Source organism: Lytechinus variegatus, chromosome 3, assembly GCF_018143015.1.
Source record: "Lytechinus variegatus isolate NC3 chromosome 3, Lvar_3.0, whole genome shotgun sequence".
NCBI lineage: Eukaryota > Metazoa > Echinodermata > Echinoidea > Temnopleuroida > Toxopneustidae > Lytechinus > Lytechinus variegatus.
The window spans coordinates 30,160,005-30,184,282 of record NC_054742.1 but is presented as its reverse complement, the minus strand read 5'-3'; the positions used below and the strand labels follow the sequence as shown (position 1 = coordinate 30,184,282).

The 24,278-nt window shown below is 35.5% G+C and overlaps 2 protein-coding genes across 5 annotated transcripts; one reads left to right on the top strand and one right to left on the bottom strand.

Moving 5' to 3' along the window:
* Positions 1 to 2,592: 2,592 nt before the first annotated feature.
* On the bottom strand, positions 2,593 to 13,683 carry LOC121410738 (3-galactosyl-N-acetylglucosaminide 4-alpha-L-fucosyltransferase FUT3-like). 3 transcript variants are annotated; one of them, XR_005969370.1, is made up of 4 exons: positions 13,078 to 13,357; positions 6,023 to 6,155; positions 3,900 to 5,586; positions 2,593 to 3,709 (listed from the first exon to the last, which is right to left on the bottom strand). XR_005969370.1 is itself a non-coding variant. In XM_041603012.1 (3 exons), exons 2-3 carry the CDS (start codon positions 6,095 to 6,097, stop codon positions 4,318 to 4,320), a joined length of 1,344 nt encoding a protein of 447 aa, XP_041458946.1. In that variant the 5' UTR covers positions 6,098 to 6,155; positions 13,437 to 13,683; the 3' UTR covers positions 2,595 to 4,317. The 3 variants fall into 3 exon arrangements, 2 of the variants coding, with proteins under 2 accessions (XP_041458946.1, XP_041458945.1); XM_041603012.1 differs by lacking the exon at positions 13,078 to 13,357 and adding an exon at positions 13,437 to 13,683 and having other exon boundaries at positions 2,595 to 5,586; XM_041603011.1 differs by having other exon boundaries at positions 2,595 to 5,586.
* On the top strand, positions 8,271 to 17,343 carry LOC121410737 (alpha-(1,3)-fucosyltransferase C-like). Of its 2 annotated transcripts, none has more exons than XM_041603009.1 (3): positions 8,271 to 8,484; positions 15,200 to 15,307; positions 15,647 to 17,343. In XM_041603009.1, the coding sequence occupies exons 2-3, from the start codon at positions 15,242 to 15,244 to the stop codon at positions 16,988 to 16,990; spliced, it is 1,410 nt and encodes a 469-aa protein (XP_041458943.1). In that variant the 5' UTR covers positions 8,271 to 8,484; positions 15,200 to 15,241; the 3' UTR covers positions 16,991 to 17,343. The 2 variants fall into 2 exon arrangements, with proteins under 2 accessions (XP_041458943.1, XP_041458942.1); XM_041603008.1 differs by lacking the exon at positions 8,271 to 8,484 and adding an exon at positions 13,787 to 13,996.
* The last annotated feature ends 6,935 nt before the right edge of the window (positions 17,344 to 24,278 follow it).

Sequence of the window (24,278 nt, the reverse complement as noted above, 5' to 3'; positions counted from 1 at the left end):
TGGAATACAGGAAAATGATAGGTACATGACAAATCAACTTTTTGCGAGCGAGCAGCGCAGCAAGAAAGTGTAAATAATTAGACCACAGAAGAGACATTTTTACAGAGCGTTTTTAATCAATTTGTAAATGAAACAAAACACTGAGAGTTCGATTTCAGAGCTGAAATATGTTTTGTATATTGACTTAAAAACTTCATATTTCAAGCTCCATACTGAGATATGTAAATCACCTAAAAGGCAATGCGAGTGCGAAACGCCAGCGAAAATTCATATAGTGACATAAAAGATTTTGAAAATTATTGTCCAAGTATTCTCCTCATCTTACTTTATGCACTCGTTTTCTTCCTCTTATATGTTTCCCCTTCTTTTTCTCTCCTCTCTCTTCCCTTTTTTATCACTCAATATAGGGGGGCGGGCCCATCGCCCCTGGATCCGCCTATGATATAGCACAGCGCTTCTCAAACGGTGGGCCGCGAAGCTCTCTCAGGTGGGTCGCGAGAAGTTCCAAAGGGGTAAAATTAGGGAAAAAAACTGTATTATATTTTACAGACCTGTCCGAACATGGTATGTCCAATCAGTCTACGTGGGTCAAACAAAACTAAGGCACGCTATATAGGTATCATGCATGTTGCAAAACATGCACACTATGATGGTTTCGATCTAACTTTAATGGTTAACCTCATGTGATTGTACAATTATTGTGTGTGTAGTTAGTTGTCGCACATTTACCGGAAACTGCGAAAGCAGATTAGTTTAATAATATGAACATTTGTAATGCGCCGGTATCCATCATAAAAAGATGCTCATGGCGCAATAAAGAAAAAAAAGGAAAGGAAAAAGAAAAAGAAAGGAAGGAAGAAAAAAACACTACTAAAAAGAGGGGTAGAATAACAATTACCTAAAAGCTTGCGTGAATAACCAGGTTTTAAGAGAACTTTTGAAAGTGGTGAGACAAGAAATATTGCGGATTTCTATTGGCAGTTTATTCCATAGGAAAGGCCCAGCATGTTGAAATGATCGATCCCCCATGAATTATGAGATTGTGGTACAGCGAGTAAGAATGAACTAGAAGACCTATAAGGTTGCGAGAGGGATTGTATGGAGTAATCAAGGAAGAGTTGTATTGAGGTGCAGTTCTGTGAATGGAATGGAAAACAAGTAGGAGGATTTTGAATTTAATGCGCTGTACAACAGGTAACCAGTGAAGAGATTTGAGAATGGGGGTTATGTGATTCCTCTTGTATAGACATGGTGACGATACGGGCAGCATTATGTTGGAGTTTCCTAAGGCGATCTAACTGAGATTGTGAAACATTATATACTAAAGCGTTGCAAAAATCAAGACGGGATGTAATAAGTGCATGTAATAAGTGCATGTAATAAGTGCATGTAATTTTCTCTGTACTAGACTTAGTGAGATACTTCCTAATGAACCCTAAATTCCGTAATTGGTACTGTACTGATCGACATATACTAGAGACCTGGGTAGACATGGACATATTAGCATCAAACATAACCCCAAGATTTCTGCACTTATCTGAAACTCTGATTACAGAACATCCTATTTTATGGAGCAAACATTAGACTCAGATAACTGAGCCCTAGAACCAAGCAACATGAATTTAGACTTAGCATCATTTACTTTAAGAGAGTGTGAGCACATCCAATCTAGTACATCATTAATACATTCTTCAAGCTGTTTGATTGCTAGTTCTGTGTTATCTTGACCAGCAGTGAAAGAAGTATACAGCTGAACATCGTCCGCGTAACAGTGGTACTTAATAACAGAGTGCTTATCTAAAATATGCTTAAGACCATTGAGGTATACAGAAAAACGTAGGGGACCTCCCACTGATCCTTGGGGAACTCCGCTTGTCAGGGGAACTTGATCTGACCTTTGTTTGTTTTTAATGTCATGAATGTGCTTTGGAGCTTTGTGTTCAAATTTCACATCTTTGCATCAAAATTGACGTTTTCTTAAAACTTTGGCAGATGGGCTTAAACAAAATCTGAGAGAAAATCTGAATGGAAACGTGTCCATTTTTCCTTGTGCCCCCCCCCCCACTTTCAACTTTGCTCTGCCGCCCCTGCTAGATTTATGAAAGCACCATTACAACAGCAATCATTAATATTGTAGCAATGATGAATTGATGATGGCCAACCGTACTTTCTCGAAAGGCATATACCATCGAAAACAAAGATAAAATTAAAATAATTAAAAAAAGAAGTCAATCAATATACAAGTTTAAAATGTTCATTCAATCGACTAGGACCGGAACCAGGGTATACCGATGGGGGGGGGGGCAGATGACCCACAGGAAATGTCTTTTTTTAAAGTAATATATGTAATGAACAATTACATTTCTTTTGTTTGTACTGTCCTTTCTTCTTTCTGTCCCTCCCCCCTCATCCTTTATTTTTTTACCACTAGAAAGATCATATGGAGCGACCGCCCCTGCCCCCTGCCTTCTTTAGCCCCGCTGTTGACATCGTCATTTCATTCAAGCGTCATCAATCAATCAATCAACGAACCAACCAATCAACCAACCAACCAATCAACCAATCAATCAATCAATAACATCCAATCAATCAGCTAGTCATAATCTAATTGTCGACCATATCTATTAGTATATCTGTTGATTTCTATGATAAATTTATCAATAATTCAGATGATGATTAACAACACGCATTGCAATGTAAGTATGATGTTATAAATCAATGTTATAATAATGATATTACGGAATAAAATTACTGTTAAACTAGTCTGTTCATATACTAGTAGCACTGGCGCACAGACCGCGGGGCTTTGGGGCCATAGATCCTCCCCACAAAAAAGTTTCACGACCAAGAAAAAAAAAGAAGAAAGGAAAGAATTAAAGGAAATGAGAAAGTGAAAATGTTATGAAATTCAATCGTTTTAGGATTTTTGATTAGCTTATATACGGTAGAGAAAAAACAATTGAAATGAAAGAATTGTGAAACAACCCCGCTCCTCCAAAATATAAAATAAATGAAAACCCTCATAAAATAAAGAAAACCATTGGAGCAGTTTTAGTGATTGCGCACCACCCCCCCCCCTCACCGAAAACAAGAAAAGTACAGAAATGAAAGGAAAAAAATGATCAACTGAACATAGAATTAATTATATAAATAAAAATAAAGAATCATAATTTAAAGAAATACAGACTTTAAAAGATTTATATAAAAAAACATGCATATATTATATAGGGAACTTTGGACAATAACATCGTTTCATTAAAATTGAACTATATTCAGTCTATCACAATCAACATGTGCCGATTTTTATGGTGATTGTGAAGGAACAGCCGATATTTTTGGTGATGAATCAGACCTGACCGATCTTTATGTTGCAGCCACCTTTCCAATATACGATGAGTCGAAAAAGCCGTTTTATTTCATCTTTATTCAAACCACCTATCTTATTTTGTAACTGGTACAAAAAATGTAAACGGCTGTTTTCGACTCACCGTACGGCCACCGTATATATGTGACTGCGCCATTATCGTCTCCAAAATAACCCAATCTTTAAAACAGCAAAATCCAATGGCACCATTACCATTTACCAACTTCTTTAACACCAGGGTTGATAGCTAGCCACTGACTTGGCTGTTATGGATAGTTGTAAGTTGGAGTGTCCATATAGTAGCATATCAATCAATGCATTTGGTAGTACCATTCTGATTTGAACCTTTGTGATAAAGTCCATCATAGTAGCATATCAATGCATTTGGTAGAACCATTCTGATTTGAACCTTTGTGATAAAGTCCATCATAGTAGTATATCAATGCATTTGGTCGTACCATTCTGATTTGAACCAGTGATAAAGTCCATCATAGTAGTATATCAATGCATTTGGTCGTACCATTCTGATTTGAACCTTTGTGATAAAGTCCATCATATTGAAGCTGGCAAAGCAGGGTCATACGCCGCTACAAAAAATGACCTCCCATATCATATCTTTATCAAATAATGAAAAATCACCCCCCCCCAAAAAAAAAAAAAAATGAAAGAAAGGAGAAAACATTATTATGCTATACGCCTATTACTAAATCTTTAAAACCGAGTATAAAATAAAGAAAACTAATAATGAATAATCTCTTAGCTGTATTTATCCCCCCCACTTCCGTGCCATCCCTGATTGAAATAGCAAGTTCGGGTAATCGGAAAAAAACTCCGCCATCTTGTCCACAGGATTCACAATGTCGTAATGTCTTGAAGCACTTTCGTGAAAACAAACGTCATCGTCATGTTTTATCCATCGAAAGGGACCTCATAAAAAGACGAGATATAATGTATTATTTCCAAGGAGTCCAGTTACTTAATGAATGCACTGAAGTTATATTTTTATTTCTGCAACTACTCAGCCATTTTGTATTTGACAGTGTTTCCTTTTCAAATTTTCTGATCTTCATATCTTCTATGTATGGGAGTAGTTTGCACAAAGCTTCCGGTTTGAACGGAGGGTACCGGGGCTTTAAGGACCCTGAATGTCGCCACTTAAAGAAACGAGAGTATAATCCATCGTTTTTGTCAAGTGACTTCAGGTAATTTGCCAGAGCTTGTGGGGACTCAAAGTCTGAGATGTGAATAAAAGACAGTGGTGGTGCCAGCTTGAGGTAGGAATCCTTCTTAGGACCATAGACGATAGGTACGGATTGGTGTTTGAGGGCTGTGAACCAGAAAGGCTCCGTGATGTATTCCCGGCATTCGGAACTTTCAAAGGCAAGGAAAAATTTGTATTGACTCATCAACATGCCACATTGCTCCGAGTTTCTTGGGAGACACGTAAGATTAGTACATTCTCCATAAAGATCCACGGGTACATGCTTCATTAGCTCCGCCAGATAGGCTTTCCTTGGCCAGAAGTCTTTGTCACCGCAATTGTCCCCCATCCAAGCCACCAGTTTCCGTTTTCCCCTGACGTAGTGACCGTAAGTGACGTTGAACTTATCCGTCGGTTCATTTACGGAATATTGTGCATACGGATTAACTACGTCGGACGACGTCAGGTATGACCACGTGATATGCGATGGAAAACTACCGATACGTGGAAAACGCTTCTTCATCTCAAGAGGTGATAACATCGTCATGAAGACCCAAAGTTGATCGGGGTCTATCCGACGTTTAGACGTCATTAGAGCTATTGCCTCTCTCATAGATACCGCGGACATCCCGAAGACCACCGCGTCCTTGTTTCGCAGGTCCGTCTCGTTCAGTGATACCGTTATCTTCATATAACACGGAATCTGACCCTGGTCACCTTTGCATACCATGGGTTTACCTGTTGCATATCTGTATTTCGTCACCTTTTTGAGTTTTGACATCAAGGCTGTAAATTCTGAAGCTTTGTTCAATGTCCTGATCTTATCGAATATGTGAACATTCCAGTTGCATCTTGGTGGAGGTCCAGCAGGATTGTCATCATAATCAACTTCATCGATGCCGTGTTTAGACTTGATGACGTAAGGTGGGTCGACGATGTTAATCAATTGAAATATGACGACGACTGTTACGATGCCCAACAAGAATGCATAGGGGTAGAGACAAGCTCTAGCAGACCACATCTGTAGTTAAAAGGGGGGAGTAAAAAAAATTGAAAGAAACGTTAACATGCTGATTGGAAGCAGCTTGATTTCTCGGCATTCTTAAAGAAAGATCGATTCTGCTTTGAGTACAGTAAGAGTCAGACGAAAATGTAATATTTTAAATGCTTAAGTGAAATGCTCATCAACAGAGGAGTAACTCTTATCACTAAACCATTTTTTTTAGAATTGAGTCAATGTGGAGAATAAAAAAAATTATTTGTCAGCTGCAATATTAGCATTAAGATAGAGACTTTTATGAAAATCAATAGAGCTAAATTGCAGATATTCCAAGGAAAAACATTGAAAGTGAAAGCCTGACACTAAGAATTTATAAGTACATTGTTGCATTCTATTTCTACATCCAGAACATGAGCAAATGAATTCAGCCTCTCAAACAATTACTGTTTACACTAACCATTATGTTTTTCATGCTTCGAAGGATATCTGCTACATCACCACTGCAGGAAGACCTGATGGTACCTCTGATCATAGTTATTCACGCAAGCCCTCTTGAATGTCCTTTACAAACACGAATGATGATGTTTTTCCTATAAACATAAGTCACGACACAATGATTAGATGATGATGAATCAATAATGGTAACAGTCGATTTAATGTCTTCACTTAGAAAATCTGATAATTTTCCGCAAATTTGAATTCACTTTAACACAAACATTTTCTAAAGACGTCTTTAGATAACAGAGAGAAATGGAATACTCATTTATCTCATTATTCAAGACAGTTATAGAAAAACACCTAATGGAAAGACATATGAATTGGTATTTTAAGAGTAAAAATATGGAATGAAAGCTCACGGGATGAGGGATCCTTAGAGTATATTTCATGTTCCACAATTTCATTTTCTTTCTTGATGTTACGAATTCGATGATTTTTCTATAAAAAAATGCAAACAACCCAAATCTAATCACAGTCGTAATAATGAGGACTACAATCCATCCTACGTTACCCCTTGGAAACAATGCATGACCTTAAAAACATTCAGGCAAAGACTAGGCTGTTTTCTCTTGGTTAAAAGTGTGTTAAATTGATAAAAAAAAACATTGGTAGCTTCATCTTAACCAACCTGATAGTGTTTTGAAAAATTGTTAGAGTGCATGTTGATAAGAGGTAGCTTTTTTAAAGTGGCTTCTGTCACTGGCGTTCAGATGAGTGACGTGGACCCCCCCCCCTAAAAGGGAGGAAAATAAAGTAAAGGAATATCTGTCCAAGTGTTATTCATGATCGTCATGATCGTGGCTAGAATCAAGCTTCGCTCGCATCTTTTTTGAACTTTTGCTCCATCTGCCATGTTTAGCCCTCTCGAAATGATTGGCTCATCACGTCATTGGTTTCTATTACAACAATTCGTTATTTATCTGCTGAAGTCGTGGTATTTTTTAATGGCTAGAAAGTTGAAATGCATGTTTTTTTTAATCAAATTTATCAAAATCATACAAATTCATAAAACTTACAAAAGGAGACTATTATTTCACTTTACGTCACCTTTCCAATACATTTTACATATTTGTATAGTCTGCAAAAGTCAGTCACTTATTTGAAAGTGTTAGAGGCTAAAACAGTCATAACGTTTGGACCGAAAGTCAACTCGACTATTGAATTCGCCTTTTTTGCCATTCTATGCCGATAATCACGAATGTTTATTTATAAATTACATAGTCAGTTGGGCTCCTGAATATTTGATGAATAAATACGGGAACGCAGAACCCGGCCAATGTCACCTCCCATTATGATCTTGATATTTTGATGAAAATAATAATCATATTATTGTAAATGATCCTTCATAAATGATTGCCTATTTCTCATGAAATCAAATCAAAATTTTGTTTTCTTAGATACTTGAGATCGTGGCCGGACAGAGGTATGCAAACAATGATATGCATACAACGAACTGCGCCTAGATTGTGGAACAAATATCAAATGCAAGGACTGGGTTTAATCGTTGCTTAAATAATTTCGACGACGTTCTTTTTTAAAGTAAAATATATTTTAGCAGGATAGACACAACAAGCGATATGATTAATGTTATTGCTACTCATGACCAACAAAGTTATATTTGATAGGTGCAGATTAATGCGAATTTAAGCTACTTTGTACTTTGAAAATTGTATTTCACGACCCGATTGTATGTATTTTCTTCTTTTTTTCTTCAATTTTTAACATCATTTGCAAGATCACAAATTTTGAACTTTTGAAAATGTGCCCCCCTTGGAAAATCTTGTATCCGCCCCTGATACAGACTTTGACTGATTAGCAGTCATGTATAATATTGATATATTTAAAAATAAAACTTGAACGGAAATGCAAAGGGGATAAAATTGAACATTTAGGCTGCAACATATTTCAAGAAAAATGGCTATTTGAGTCCGACCTTAACGTTTACACTTACATTGCACTGTTTGCCTAAACCTTTACAAGAGTGCTCTTTTTACAATGTTTGACTATCAACTTATCTTATTGACTCTACTCCACATAACATTTCGGAGAAGTTATCTCCCTGGTAAGTTTGATATCCTTCGGGATGTAACCTATAGTGTGGGTGTAATATATACATCAAAATGCCATCACGGTGCATGGTCTCATCTTCTGATAGCATTGAGTGGCCATATTTAATTGCTTGACAGTAAGAATTAAAACAAAGTTTTCATCATTAATTTGTTGAAATGGACCAAAGCATTATCGACTTCACGACTTTGAATATGAATGTCCGACTGTTCTTCTTCTGACATGTCTAATGATGACCACAGGAAAACATACTGTCTGATAACATTATCTTCATGATCATAACAAGGCTATAACGACAGACGTCCTCAGTTATTTTTCTGGGGAAAAATACAGCAGGCGGTGTTGCATCGTTACGTGAGTAAATTAGATCATTGTGATTTATTATTGTTACAATCTTAAATAGCAAAATATGCTGTAATTTATAAAAAAATCATCTTTTTCACAAGCTATAGCACAAGTCATGAAGAAATCATGACATGATATGACTTTTAAAAACGCATCATCAGTCACCGTGCAAATTTTTATCAGGATTGAAAGTTCGACAGTATTCTAAGAATGATAAAAGTTATCGAAAATTTATGTCGCCCTAAAGAACATTTGGATAATAATACGTTTTCTACTGAAAAAGATTCAGTGTACAATAATTGTGATGAATTAGAAAGTCATGAATTTGAAAAAAGATTCCGGATGAATCTAGTGATCCAATAATAACGAAAAATGTATGTTTTCCTGAAAGGGCAAAATAGTGGTTGAAACTGACAATGTTAAATGAGACGAAGAGGCGGGCGTGCTGAAGCACCCACAAGATTTTCCCAGAGGGGAGCTGCGTGTATTATTTTCCATAGGCAACACACCCTGGAATTCCGGTAGGCGTGGCAAATTTGAGAAATGAAAGGGAAATGAGAGAAAAAAATTATGTTGAAACTTTTTTTTTGCATGTCAAACTTTTACGGTCCGTAACGACCTTCATTTTGTAGTGACCCCCTCCTTTTTGTTGTTGTTGTTTTTTGGCTTGTCAAGTTTCTTGGGCCATAACGACCTTCCTTTTTAATGAAACTTTTTTTTTTATTTTGCTTGACAAATTATTAACTTCATCACCCCCTGCAAAAATCGTTACCAGTGCCTTGCAATGCTACCCTTTATGAATAAAATTACAATACATACATTAAGTAAAATAAAGAATAAATGAAGGAAATGGTGGACAGTGCAAAGAATTAACAGTGAGAAAATTTTCTATTGCAAAAAGTCGGATGCAACATAGAACAAGTATAATTCTTTTTTTTTGGTTAAATTTACATCAAAATTAGGTTTTAACTCAGTAGGGCTACCCCTGAATAATGGACTCGAGGTACTAAGTTAATATTGATTTCTAGCCCTTAAGGGATGCTCCGGGTTGAAGTATTTGTATATTAATAAATAGAGTCAAATTCACAGAGCAAAATGCTGAAAATGTGATCAAAATTTGATAACATAATAACAAAGTTGCTGGATATTGTTTGGCTTTAATTTTATAACACCAATGGAAATTCAAATCATGTAGAGTAACATCCACTTTGTTAATTTTTGTTTCCTTTTTAAAGGGATACTCCGGGCTGAAGATATTCATATTTGAAGAAATAGAGTAAAATTATCGAGAGCACTGCTGAAATTTTCATCAAAATTGGATAACAAATAACGAAGTTATTGAATTTTAAAGATATGCATTATTCCGGTGAAACAGTTCCAGGCTTGTCCCAATGAATATTCAATTTTCAATTCAATTCAATATATTTCATTCTTCAACAGAATACAAATAATTACAAAATTAATTCAATATAAATAAAAAGCATGAACAAAATTCAACATTGAATAAATGATATACATATTCAATAAGTGATTCAAATATAAATTAACATGCATGTCAAGTTTAAATCAATATATCAATATAATCAATATAATTAAATCAATATAATTATATATCATGAGAAGAGTGGAGGGGTCAACTGAAAAGCAAAGCTTGTAGAACGTGGACCCCTCAAACTTGGTATGCTGATGATGTCATATCCCCACTTGTTCTCTTGTTTATGAAATTAGGTTTATTAAAAAAAATACCAAGAACTAAAACAATTGAATTAACAACAGAGAAAATGCAATATTAATTTCATATTTATATTTACATATATTCATTCATTTCATTCAACCTATTTCATCATTGGAGACACATCATTCACACATTCATGAAAAAATGAAACAATTATGATTTCATGTAATATTATTTGAAAAAAAGGGAAAGTGGGGATGTGACATCATCAGTCCACCTAATGAATATTCATGAAGACAAGCCTAGAACTGTTTCACATGAATAATGCATATCTTTAAAATTCAATAACTTCGTTATTTGTTATCCAATTTTGATGAAAATTTCAGCACTGCTCTGATAATTTTACTCTATTTCTTTAAATATGAATATCTTCAGCCCGGAGTATCCCTTTAAAAAGGAAACAAAAATTAACAAAGTGGATGTTACTCTACATGATTTGAATTTCCATTGGTGTTATAAAATTAAAGCTAAACAATATCCGTTAAATTCATATTTGTTTTAGATTTACACATCAATTTATTGATGTCCGTATACATAGTGACCAAACAATAAAAATCCTACTGCTACTACTACTGCTACTTCTACTGCTACTTCTACGGCTACTTCTGCTGCTACTACTACTGCTACTACTACTTCTACGGCTACTTCTGCTGCTACTACTACTGCTACTTCTACTGCTGCTTCTACGGCTACTTCTGCTGCTACTACTACTGCTACTACTACTACTACTACTACTACTACTACTACTACTACTACTACTCCTACCACTACTACTATTACTACAACTACTACTACTACATGATACATCCACTGCTATAGTACTACTACGTCTACTTCTACCTCGTTTTCTACTAATTCTATAGAAGTAGAACTCAGTCTTCGAGTTTTACTGTACTACTAAATACATCACGAAAATGTTTGTCGCGAATACTTTTCATGAAGCGATTTTGTGACATGTGCGTTGCCGAGCAACCCGGATTGGTTAACTCGATAAGCAAAGTTATAATGGGCTTGAACAAAGTTTTATCAATATACAAATGTATTGGGGATTTGATCAGTGAGGTAAATACTGAGCAGTGATCAGCAGGAGGATATTTCTTTACAAAAAAGGAACTAAAACTGTAAATAATGCTACGATACTTCACATTTTATGACAGTTCAATAGGTATCTCATAATCTTGGTATCTCGTGGCACTATACCATACTGAATACTCAAAGCACTACACTTGGGTTCGATGACCAATGTCTGTTAATAAATGTGCGAGCAAGGAGTGTTTGAAGCTCCTTGGTGCGAGTGAGCAAGTTTGCAGTAGTTGTGAGATAACATGTTGTCCAAAATCTTTTAAAGATAAATTGATAAAATATTGTAAATATATCAGGAAAATTATGAAAATATTTGTTAAGTTTGAGGAAAATCCATCAAAGAATAATTAAGTTATCAGGATTTTATTTTTTATATTTGTGACGACATTATGCGAGCAGCTTCGTGATGTATAGTGTAGAAACAAATCAATGAAATATCGTTTCTCAAAAACTGAAAATGTTTTTTTTATTGTACCTTCATTATATCAACAGACAAGTCATTTTAACTCCGCTCCTGAAATAATTTATTTTTGTCATCATGTACCAGTAACAAATTGTAATTTGTGCATTTCATACTAAAGAACACATGAAGGCAACTTCTCGTATATGACGTCACAAATTTAAAAATAAACTAATTTTTTTTGTAACTATCTTCATTTTTGATGGATTTTCCTCAAACCTTTACTAATATTTTAAGATTTGAGGGCATTTTGCAACAAATTTTTCTTCATGGTAAACTTACCTTTAAGTTAAGGGATGTAAGTATATGATATTCTAAAAAGGTATTTAGATATAGCGAAGTTGTAAAAAGATGCTTCCATGCAGTCTTGAATATGAACGCAAATCTAAAAGGGCTGGCTTATCAATAAAGAAATAATTCAGATGAGGATAGAACTTTAATCCAATCAACAATTAATTTCTCGGTTATCAGAGAAAGAATGAGAAAAGAAGAATGCCATTGTTTTTAAAGGAAGAGAGGGTCATTATTATCATCTATAAAAAGGTGCCTTTTAGAAATCGATTCTATTATGGGTTATCAAGAACCGACTTATAGCAAGAATATCATATTTTTTAATATTATAAATTATTTCATAAACTATGTGATTGGGGTGTTCATATACCTACTATACTAGTACCCCTCAAGAATTATGCAAGTGTGTCACATATTCGTTGTAAATACATGTATACTGACTGTATTACATCTTGGACTTTGTAACATGATACTTAATTCTCTAGGCCTAACAAACTCAAGAGTTATGCCAAACATTGATAAACGATGAATCAGAAATTAAGTCTATTCATAAAGACCATTTTAATCCTTTCCTTACTTTCTCATTGCATGGCAATATGGACCTGGGAAGCGGGGAGCACCCCAAAATATTCTATTATACAAGGGAAACGATCGTTATAATATACGCTCATTATGATTATCATTGTATTGATGAGAGCAATAATAGTTACAATGATTAACATAATGATTATAATGAAAACAATGATGATAATAGTAATTGTTATGAACTGATGAAGGAAAAATAAACATAAAGAAAATGAAATTGGGGTCATTTTCAAACGAATCACGATAGTGACACACCTTCCAGATTTGTAGAGGGGTTTTAAAAGGTGATAACAAAATAACTGAATGTATAATTTTCTATATAAATATGTTGAATCGCAAAGAGTTCATCTGTATTATTATAACAAAGAAAAGAAAACCTTAATAAAACTAATTTTTCGTAACACTGTTTTTCGACGGAATAGAATAGATCTGAGATAACAAATCTTACCTGATAAAATGATGATATACCGAGCTAGTGATAGGAAAAGTTATTACTATTCAATTTGATATAAGCATCCCTTCTAAACTAACGGTGTCCTTGCCTCATTCCGGAACAAATATTTCAGTAAACTTTCAATCTCACGTGAGAAATACGGTATATACGGGCAACCCAACATGTTTTGTAACGTAGGTATGCAAACTTTGTTAAACCGTTAGTTTTTGTCTTTATCTTGTACCTAGGGCCAACACTGTTTTCTTGTTTGCCAAATAAGGGAGAAAAGAAAGAGAAACCAAACAACTTAGAAAGGGAGGACAAATTTCAAAATGAGATTCATTCATTCACCCGTTTTTAAGACTCCAACATACCCAAAAGAGAGTCCCTCCAAGCTCCTCGGCAAACGAGCTTAAAAATCAGCCACACTGCAGAACTAATTTCATATAAATCGATTCTTGGTCAGCGCAGAGAACGGTAAATGTTTGGTCAGTCTTTCACTTATTTCACGAGTGTGACTGCGGGTATGGATATTCCGCATCGAACAGGGGATCTACAGAAAAGAGAGCAAATCTATAGAAAATAGTCTATTTATATTACGTAATTATGGCTTTCTTTCTCTGAAAAGAATATTCGCTTGAATGCTTTCAGCATAAAGGAAACCAAAAGTTTGCAAGCCTGTGTCTGGTCTGCGCAGTTCTGCAAGGTCGCAAAAGAACTATAATGGCAGTATATCTAAAACATCACTGCATATATACTCTGTTTACAAAGCAAATTTTGTACGGGTTCTGCGTGATCAACAAATGACTTTTCTCCTATAAAGTTGAATATGTCCTATTGCTGAAGATAGCGATATTTATTCTTTGAAGGCATTTACACCACCTGTAATTATCGCATTATCATGACGGTCTTCATCAACGACATATGGGTGGACGTAAGTAGGAAACGGTAGAATTTAACCATGGAGCTAATAGCTCTATGATTTAACCATGTTGTCGAGCTATGAACATTCTAAACCCTAAAGTGTTAAACTTAACTTTAGGATCAGAGCCGGAAAAGAGTTCCTTTTGCGAAAGCGACCCAATAACCCTAACCAACTTCATATATAGGATATTATATACAACACTTTGGATGGCTGTCGCAAAAGGATCTCTTCCCGAAAGCCGAAGTATGATATTTTCCGAAGTGGATAGATATTTTTTTAGATCCAATAAGGAAATAAATGTTGTTTCTCACGTGACATTGTAGTTACTAATTTGGTTGTATCAGTCAGTATATCATCCGATGATAGGTAATAACTGTTAATATGGTCATGGACCTATAATGATTGTGACCTAGATCATAACCCGGATTCAGCCAAGATGATAGGTTGGTGGTTTGGTATGTCCTTATATATTGCCATTTGACCAGAAAGCTTTGTCACTGTATTTTCTATCCAATAACATCTGGCACGCTGAACTTCATATCAAAACTAGAAAGTTTAAATCATACAGTCTATGATTTAAGAGTTACAATGAATGACAGGTTTTATACAACGGTCCAATGTTTGAGTTGAAAATGTGTGAATGTCAAGTTAAGTGATAAACAATACATTTTGTTAAAACAAGGAAACAGGGTTTGTGTTTTTGCAGTTTTTTTTTAATATAATCGTACATCTTTAAAACGCTGTTTGCTGTTTTTTTTTAAATTTGAAATGAATTCAGATGGTATGCCCTGCCGTTGTCCTGCACACCCGGGAATCCATACACAGCTATTATACATTATAGTGTTATTGAATATGATTTAACTTCACTTTATAAAAGGTCTAGTACACCCTACAAAAAGTTGTTTGAATGAACATAGAACATAAATCAAGCATTAGGCTGGAATTAAAAATCAAATCGGATGTAAAATAAAAAAGTTATTACATTTCAAAGTTCACTTTATCCCCCCGTTAATTGCACAAAAGTCGATGATGTCACACTCATATTCATTTTGAAGATTATTATGTAAAATTCGTGTACTTGTTGACAACAAGTAATTGTTGGTAAAAAAAATCAATATATTCTATACAGCCATACTTATCTCGCTCGTCTACGATTATTTCAATATTTTTTTGTATAATTTTATGTATTTTTTCTCGCTCTCTTCCATTCAGGAAGTACATTGTGTTTAGGGAACCAAATCTCAGAAAATACAAATGTCCGACGTTGATAAGTTCAGAAACATGATGGGAACGTTAACCAAACTACACAGACGGATATTGGTAAGCGTATGGTTTAATTTGCTCTGTTTCATTCCAATACAAACATTGATACTTTCTCTTTCCGCAGTTGATCTGTCAATTAGCAAACAAACAAAGAAACAAAATAGCATTCTTGTTCAAGAGGTTACATATAACACGGAAGTTTGTTATTAGCTTTGAATTCGAAATCAATAATTTTGATAAAGAATTATATTTCTGTGTCTGAATGGAATATGAAGATGATTGTATTGACTGTCCAAAAAAAATCTACAAGTGCAGCTTGTGATATGAAACACTTTTCTATTCTCAATTAGGCTAAAGTTGATATAGTTATACCCCTCTCCGCTCTTATATTTTCAGTGCCATCGACTGAGTGTCCATCATCTCCAGCTAATACTGCTTACTCTTGCTGTCATCTTCTTCTGCCTTACATTTAACTTCATCACCTTCCCAAGCCAGGGAAAACACAACATCGACCGTTCCAGTCTGTCTTTCGTTAGGACTAGTGGAGAGCTTGAGAGCATTGATAAGCTGCTGGATGATGGAGTCGGAAACGAAAATGGTGACGACGACAGGGTGGTCAAGTCTCAAGAACATGAAAGGGTAAATCAGAGAAGGACGAGAAGCCTTTATATTCACTCTGAGATTAAACCTATCTCAACGTGGCACGAACTGGAAGATTTGGTGGCTTGTGTACAAGTGGAAAAGGGTAAACCTGAGACCAAACCCTGTTTGGTACAATGTCCGAATGGGGAAGATCTAGAGATACATCTTGAAACAGATCTCCGTCTTGCAAGGGCGATGGACGCTGTCCTCTTTGGTCTTTCTCCATTCACAATGAGATGGTCCTTCCCGAGTGTCTTGGGCTACAAGCCCATCCCTGACCAACTAGTTGTGTTTTACAGCATGGAGAATGTTCTTCGAATGCACAAGTGGAACTCAAGGCTGGGTCTTTTGAAGTATCACGTAGACATGACGTATGGTGCGTATTCAAACATTAGCGTTCCATACGCTTATTTTGTACCTTTCACAGAGGAGGAAACCAAGAAAGGCGAAACAAAAAACTGGATGGAAGGAAAGACCAAACTGATTGCATGGATGGCAAGCAACTGTAAGGAGGTCTTCTGGCCGAGGAACGAGTTTGTGACCGAACTACAGCGTCATATCCATATCGATACGTATGGACGCTGCGGCAATCTGACTTGCCTTCCCCGTCTTTCCGAAGAATGCGTCAAGATGCTAACAAAGTATAAGTTCTATCTCTCTCTTGAAAACTCTGAGTGCAATGATTACTTAACTGAAAAGATTTGGGCTTCGGCGTTAGAAAATAATGTCATCCCCGTCGTGTACGGACCGCGAAAAGCCGACTACGAGAAGTACGCGCCTCCGAATTCTTTTATCCACGTGAGTGATTTCAAAAACGCAGAGGAACTTGCTCGCTATATCAAGCGCGTTGCTACTGATGAGAAATTATATAACAGCTACTTCAAATGGCGGGAACATGGTAAAGTCTTTCAAAAATACCCAAAGCTGAAAATGACGTATTTTTGTGACTTGTTACCTTACATAGAACGCGTACCACCAGTTATGACAGAAGTCAAAGATTCACAATGGTTCACGTCATGCAGGCATGAATTGAGGGTTCGTAAGGAATTGAACTTGACTGCTATACAAAGATTAAGCGGGTGGGAACCTTGGAAATAGAATTGTGCCATTAATATGATCTTATTTTTCATAAATTACCTTTTGGAAAAAAAAATCAATTAGACTATCTTATTTATGTAATATTTATTAAACATTCACAGCCGGTCTTCACAATATGAAGGCAAAACAGATCAAAGACAATCATTTTATTCTTTAAAGAAGCCGTCTTCATATGAAAATCAAAATATCGCCTGTTCAAGAATGCCATGCATGTATAATAAAACTGAACTTACTTCCAATAGTGTTTCATAATGGGTGAACTCGCGAGGATAGTGGGTCTGTCACCTATCACAATCAATGATGTGAGAACAAAATATTACCAGGAGCACAGGGAACGGAATGATTAAGAGAAGTGGTTATGGTCACTCGCTCCAGGGTATTTTGTTAGAGGGGAAGACGCAGATATGGATTTGAATATTATGCTTTAATGACAAGATAAGGGTTATTGAGTAATTACATGACAAAGGCATGGAATTACGATACTATTTCATTCTTTTTCTCCTCTGTTTTGTTCTTATTTCTTTTATTCATCGCTTTAAAAGTCACAGCGAAGTGGTTTTGACCTCCGCCCTATATCATGTATATTCTCTTTGCTCTCATCATGAAACTGATTTTGCAAGGTTTTTTTTATCCTACATAAATTCACTTTCATAATCATGAATGGTATTTTCAATCATTATAAAGCAAATATCTTGCATTACCTTTTGTATGAAAGTAATTCATAAGTATTCAATTATTTTTTTTTGATGAAGCGAGTATGATGACCAGAATTAAGGTTGAAACCTTAACGATCTGACTGCTTATTCATTTTATGATTATGTGATTTATATTTGAAATATTTTATTGAAATAAAGATAATTTATCAAATCTGGAATATCTGCTTAATGTCAATCTTAAAGGTATTTAATAATCAAAATATTACTATACAAACTGAATATATGGAGATAAAGGGGAGAGTAAAAGTGGGTCATGATGGTTATTGGACATCTTGGAATGGGTTGATGATGCTGAAGACAATGACGACAGTGATGATGACGAGATGACGATGATGAAATGACAGGGAGAGAAAAGAAGAAATGTAGAGATAAAAAACCATTGGAATGCATGCCAAACTTAATCAAACTGAATTTAGATATCACTGACATACATTCAGTTGTTATCATTGTAACGTGTGTAGTATTTGGCAGTTGAAGCTATCAAAACAGCTATGCTAATCGATGTTAGCCAAAAGTATATAGTATAATATGTATGGATCAAGACTCATTTTGATAATTGATGAGTTTCTTTTGTGAAACATTACTTCATTATTTTTAATGAACGTATTGGTTGCCATAGGCTTTCATTCAAATATTTATAATAAGATGTATTGAGCCTTAATGCATCTAGTACAAGAAAAATATCGGCAAGAAAATAATATCGTCTCACAACCTGTCGTCACATATTGTCAGAATTCCATAGATCATGTTAATAGAGCCATGCGAGAAATCGTTTGATATTCCATGTATATTGTCGGTGGTTTATTGTATCCCCGGATTGTATCAAAATAAAAAAGAAGAAAAACCATGATCACAACATCATCATGGAGCTAGACCCGCAATCGGATCAGTTTCTACCCAACGTTAAATAAAAATATGGTATTAGTGGCGTATTGAGAGGGACAGGGGAGGTGACGAACACGGGCGTCACTCTCAGGGACGGAAAATTGGCTAAAGGGAGAAAAAAAATTTAAGAAATAGAGAATAACTAAAACCTAAAATGTTATTCTTACGATCAATCCATGGAGATACAGGTTTCAGATGTTTAAAGGGCCGCAATTTTAGCATTTGATCCGTTCACTTTTGTCGTTCGAAAAAGACGAGAAGATCTTGTCGAATTGACCTGAGATGTACCAAAGCTTTAAAGTGCCATAGACTTGTCGAGATGGCGAGATTGCATCTCGCCCCATATGTTTGTATATAGTCCAGATGCTGGTCCTTCGAGATTTCCCCCCTCCACTCTTTCTGCTTTCGTCCGTACTGCACTTACCCATGCACTGATCACGCGACATCGAAATTACCCCTCTCATGAAGATTATTTTGGAGATGGCAGGTTCGTCTGGTCTGGACCTATACGAGCATGACGAGAGAGATTTATCCGACAGTTACTATAGTAACAGTGCTTCTCAACCAATCAGAATCCAGCAAAGTTGTCAGATCTGACAACTTGTCGGACGAAAATATTGATGAAACGCCCCCTAGGACTACATTTTTACTTAAGTCTTTTCGTAAGTCGACAAGTCGATGGTAATTTAAAGCCCCTTTAAAGCTTTGGTACATCTCACGTCAACTCGCCAGTCTTTTCGCCTTTTGAACAAAGTCGTTCTTTGATACTTTAATTTTCGAACCAATTTTACTGAATAAACGTCATGTTTGTGGTGATTTTTTATCATTCCATCCCTGCTGTCAATTAGCTAAAACCACAGCCCTTCCACCATTAAACCTAATCGTTATACCCTCTGCATGGTCATCCCTCTAAGATCTTGGCAGTAAATCACACGTTCGAAAATTGACACGCGCGTTACAAGACGTAATCGACAAGTATTACACGGTGTAAATTAAATCAATTACTCTGAAAATGTCATGACTTTCATCATATCCCATCATACAAATTTAAACATGAAACGGAATATTTTTCTAATCAACTAAATGAAGCCTCCTCGCCCCCACTTCTGTATAGCTTTGTCCTTTAGATATACCCCCTCCCATGCACTTGAAAAATCTTTAGGTAATAATAAATTTGTTACACGACTCTAGTTTATGTCATGAATAATCATCAGGCTATACCATGTTGTATTTCCCGGAAGGACTGCGTCCTGTTTTTTTAAGGAACCCGGAAGATTATTCTCACATTGCCGGAATCTAACTTGCAAAAAATCATCGATTTCCCTATTTAATCCCCCCCCCCCTCAAAATACTATTATTTTTGGAACATCAGAGACAGTTCAGACTAAAACTGGAAACGACATGTGGATGAAATTCAAGATATGGCCTTTTGACATTTCTCCAAGAATTAGTCAAAATAAAGGATATCATAATACTCTATGTATTATGGCAAATTGATTTACTTGACACTCTTAAAAATGTTGGGCAACATACTGTCCACACAACAATTAGTTAAAACTTTATCCAATTTTGGGTAGTTTTAAACCAAAAATATGTGCTTTGGGTGAAAACTACACAGTATTGGTTGAACACTACAAGAGTTGGATAATTTTTTTATTAACCAATTGTTGTGTTGCCCAAATTTTAAACTGCAAAAACTCCGGTGTTGTTTTAACACCAGCCCGGAATCTATATATGTCCACACCATAGAAGTAGTGAAACAACACCAGTTTGGAATCAAACCGATGCTGTTTTAATACTAATTGGTGTTATATAATCACCTATCAGGTTTTAGACCAAAACGAAATTTGTGTTGTTTAACACTTCTCTGGTGTGGAAATATATACATTCGGGGCTGGTGTTAAATCAACACCAGAGTTTTTGCAGAGTAAGAATGTATGTTAAGTTGAGACTATGAAATTATAGATAAAATGATGATCGGTAGCCTGGCTTAGCCGGGGTAATAATAGCAGGGCCCGCTGGTTTTTGGAAGTGAAGTGGCTACCCTGGGTAAATATACCGTTATTGTTATCATTATTATTATTGAATTTCAATTTCAGGCCGTGAAAACGAAACAAAAAATGATTCTGTTTGGCTTTCCATATTACAAGTACATGTAACTTAACCCTGCCCAAAGAGAACTAGAAAAAATTTTAACCCAGCATGTTTCCTGATCTGTTTTCCGAAAAGAGGAATCGAAGTACAAAAAGTAGTTGAGTTTCTCCTGTTCTTTTAACTGAATTTCCAAATCAAAGTAAAAAAAAAGGAATCGAAGTTTGCGTGTTTTGGAAGTGAAAACAATAATCAATATTTATATATTTACTCATGTTCCGGAAGTTAATTGTATCACCTTCTATTAATTTAAAGGGTAAGTTTCATCCTGACGGTAAATTGTCATTAATAGAAACAGAAATAACAAAGCAAAATATAGGTTAAAGACAAGTCAGAATTCATCAAAGAATAAGAGAGTTATGAAATTTCAATGTTTTGGATTTGTGACGTCATATGCAGGGGCCGCGGAACGGTTTTCAAAGTGGGGGGGTGACCATGCAAAAAATCACAATCATATGGTAAATTTTACATTTTTGTACATGGTTTTGGTAAAAAATGGGGGCTTCAGCCCCCAGTCCCCCCCCCCCGCTTCCGCGGCCCTTGATATGAGAGTAGCTTCATCACATATTATGTAATATAAATTCAATAAATTGATTTTTTTTAAGGAATATGAACGCAATTTTTCTTTATTAATAGAAAGGGGTATGAAATGATGTTTCTGATGATATATCTACGCTACAAATAAAATCTCTTTCATTTTCAAAGAAAATTACATTTTGGGGGAGCTTTGATGATACACTGTAATAAGTGAGCTGCTCGTCCATGACCTTACACATTTTCACAAAATCCAAAGTTTTAACCTCCACTAATATGTATTTCTTTAAACTTGTGTGATGACAAATGTTGATGAAACGTTCCCCCGGAATACTGATAAAGACTTGATAAAAGTTAGATTTTAAGTAAAGTATATACAAAAGTAATGGAGGAGATGTATACATGTGCCTCAGGGTCGGATCCAGGATTTTCCCCCCAAAGGGGGGGGGCACATTCTCCAGATGAAAATTTGACAAGCAAAAAAAAAAAAAGTGGAATGCCTCTGGCCGTCTCACCTGCATCACGCGGTTCAATATAGCAGCAGTGCTGACTTTGAATACTACTCTAACTCGCACAAGATGTTCAGTGATACATGGTTACTCTTATGTCCACTTTTTATGAACTAGACCAATAAACTTACAGAGATATGATGGTTATTCAACAAAAAAACCCAACATGGCCAAAGTTCATTGACCTTACATCACCTTTGACCTTGATTATGTGACCTGAAACTCGAACAGGATGTTCAGTGATACTTGATTACTCTTATGTACAAGTTTCATGAATCAGATCCATAAACTTTCAAAGTTATGATGGTAATTCAACAGATACACCCAATTCGGCCAAAGTTCATTGACCTTTGACCTTGGTCATGTGACCTGAAACGCGCACAGGATGTTCAGTGATACTTGATTACTCTAATGTCCAAGTTTAATGAACTAGACCAATAAACTTTCAAAGTTATGATGGTAATTCAACAGATGCCCCCGATTCGGCCAAAGTTCATTGACCCTAAATGACCTTTGACCTTAATCATGAGACCTGAAACTTGCACAAAATGTTCAGTGATGCTTGATTACTATTATGTCCAAGTTTCATGAATCAGATCCATAAACTTTCAAAGTTATGATGGGAATTCAACAGATATCCCAATTCGGCCAAAGTTCATTGACCCTAAATGACCTTTCACCTTGATCATGTGACGTGAAACTCATGCAGGATGTTCAGTGATACTTGATTAACCTTATGTCCAAGTTTCATGAACTAGGTCCATATATTTTCTAAGTTATGATGACATTTCAAAAACTTAACCTCAGGTTAAGATTTCGATGTTGATTCCTCCAACATGGTCTAAGTTCATTGACCCTAAATGACCTTTGACCTTGGTCATGTGACATGAAACTCTAATAGGATGTTCAGTAATACTTGATTAACCTTATGGCCAAGTTTTATTAACTAGGTCCATATACTTTCTAAGTTATGACGTCATTTCAAAAACTTAACCTCAGGTTAAGATTTGATGTTGACGCCGCCGCCGCCGTCGGAAAAGCGGCGCCTATAGTCTCACTTTGCTTCGCAGGTGAGACAAAAACGTTTTCACCTAAAATTAAAGGTCATTTCGTCCGGGGAAAATTTGACAAGCAAAAAAAGGGGAAAAAAGGAACTCACTTTCAAGGGGGGGGAACTTGAGTGCAAACGGCATATTTACATTACAAATTTTTATTATGACTCTTAAAGGGGGCGGTACCCCCCTGAATCCGCCACTGATGTGCATGTGCCACATCTTATTATCATAATTATCTACAAATATTGTCCTGACTATCTCGAAATATCAAAATATTCTGTATGTCGTAATATTTATTAGATACAAAAGAAAATCTGAGTGGGTGACGCCATCTGTTTTCTCATTTGCATTACCGACCAGGTAGGATAACATAAAAAAAATAGGCGAATATTTGAAACGCTATGTTCTTATTTATATCCATTTTGGTGAGGTTCTTAGCTCTATGCTTGTTTGATTTTCTCTTTTTATCTAAAAATCAACTTATATCGGGTGGATATGATATTCAGTTTTGCAACTGATTTTATCTTTACAATGATCAACTCAAACTAAATGGAAACCGATTGGAATTATATTATCATTAACTGTAATAAAAGATAACATTCTACGTTTTCAATTTATGTGATGACGTCAGATCCAACTAAGATAAAAAGCAGAAAGAAATAACAAAAACCTAACAAAAACTATATGATATATATCGTCTTCAATAATGGTAACAAAAGATAATGAAATTCTAGACTCATCTTCATCAAGGATAAGGAGTATCAGATGCTTCGTGGCAAAGTACGTGTTGTCGTTCATTTTGAGGGAAAAAGATCGAAAATAAAATAAAAGATTTATCTCCCTGGGGTTTCAGTACGGAAAGTGAGACGGGATACGGTAAATATGATCCTTTTGTTTTTTGGTTTACCTGTGTGAAGTGATCTCTCATACCTGTAATATATTTTTACACACCTATACGATTGGCAGGCCTGTTAAAACTTATTAAAATTATGCTGGTATATGATCACCTGATGATGATAATGTATGATCGAATGATCAAAACAATAAACACTGTTCATATATTAGGTCAAATAAGGTTAAATCGATATATTATAAAAACCTGCAAGGGAGTAGCATTTTTGACTTTTTAATTCACAAATCTAATTTTGTGATAGATCTTTTTTTTTTTACATAATGTTCATATGTTGATATCATATTTTAGGGGATTTATCCCCCCCCCCCTTCCTTATAACGAAATGCAATCTGATCATCCGTCTGACTTTGTTAAGTATTAATATGTTGTATCTCGGAACCACTGAAAATAAAAATTTTGGCTTAAAATCAAAACGTCAACACAGTACCAGTCGGATATGCTTCAGATGAAATTACACAGAAAATAAAATGAATTGGCTGACACGAGGAAGCAAGGAATTGAGTGGTTGTAATGAAGAAACGTAAT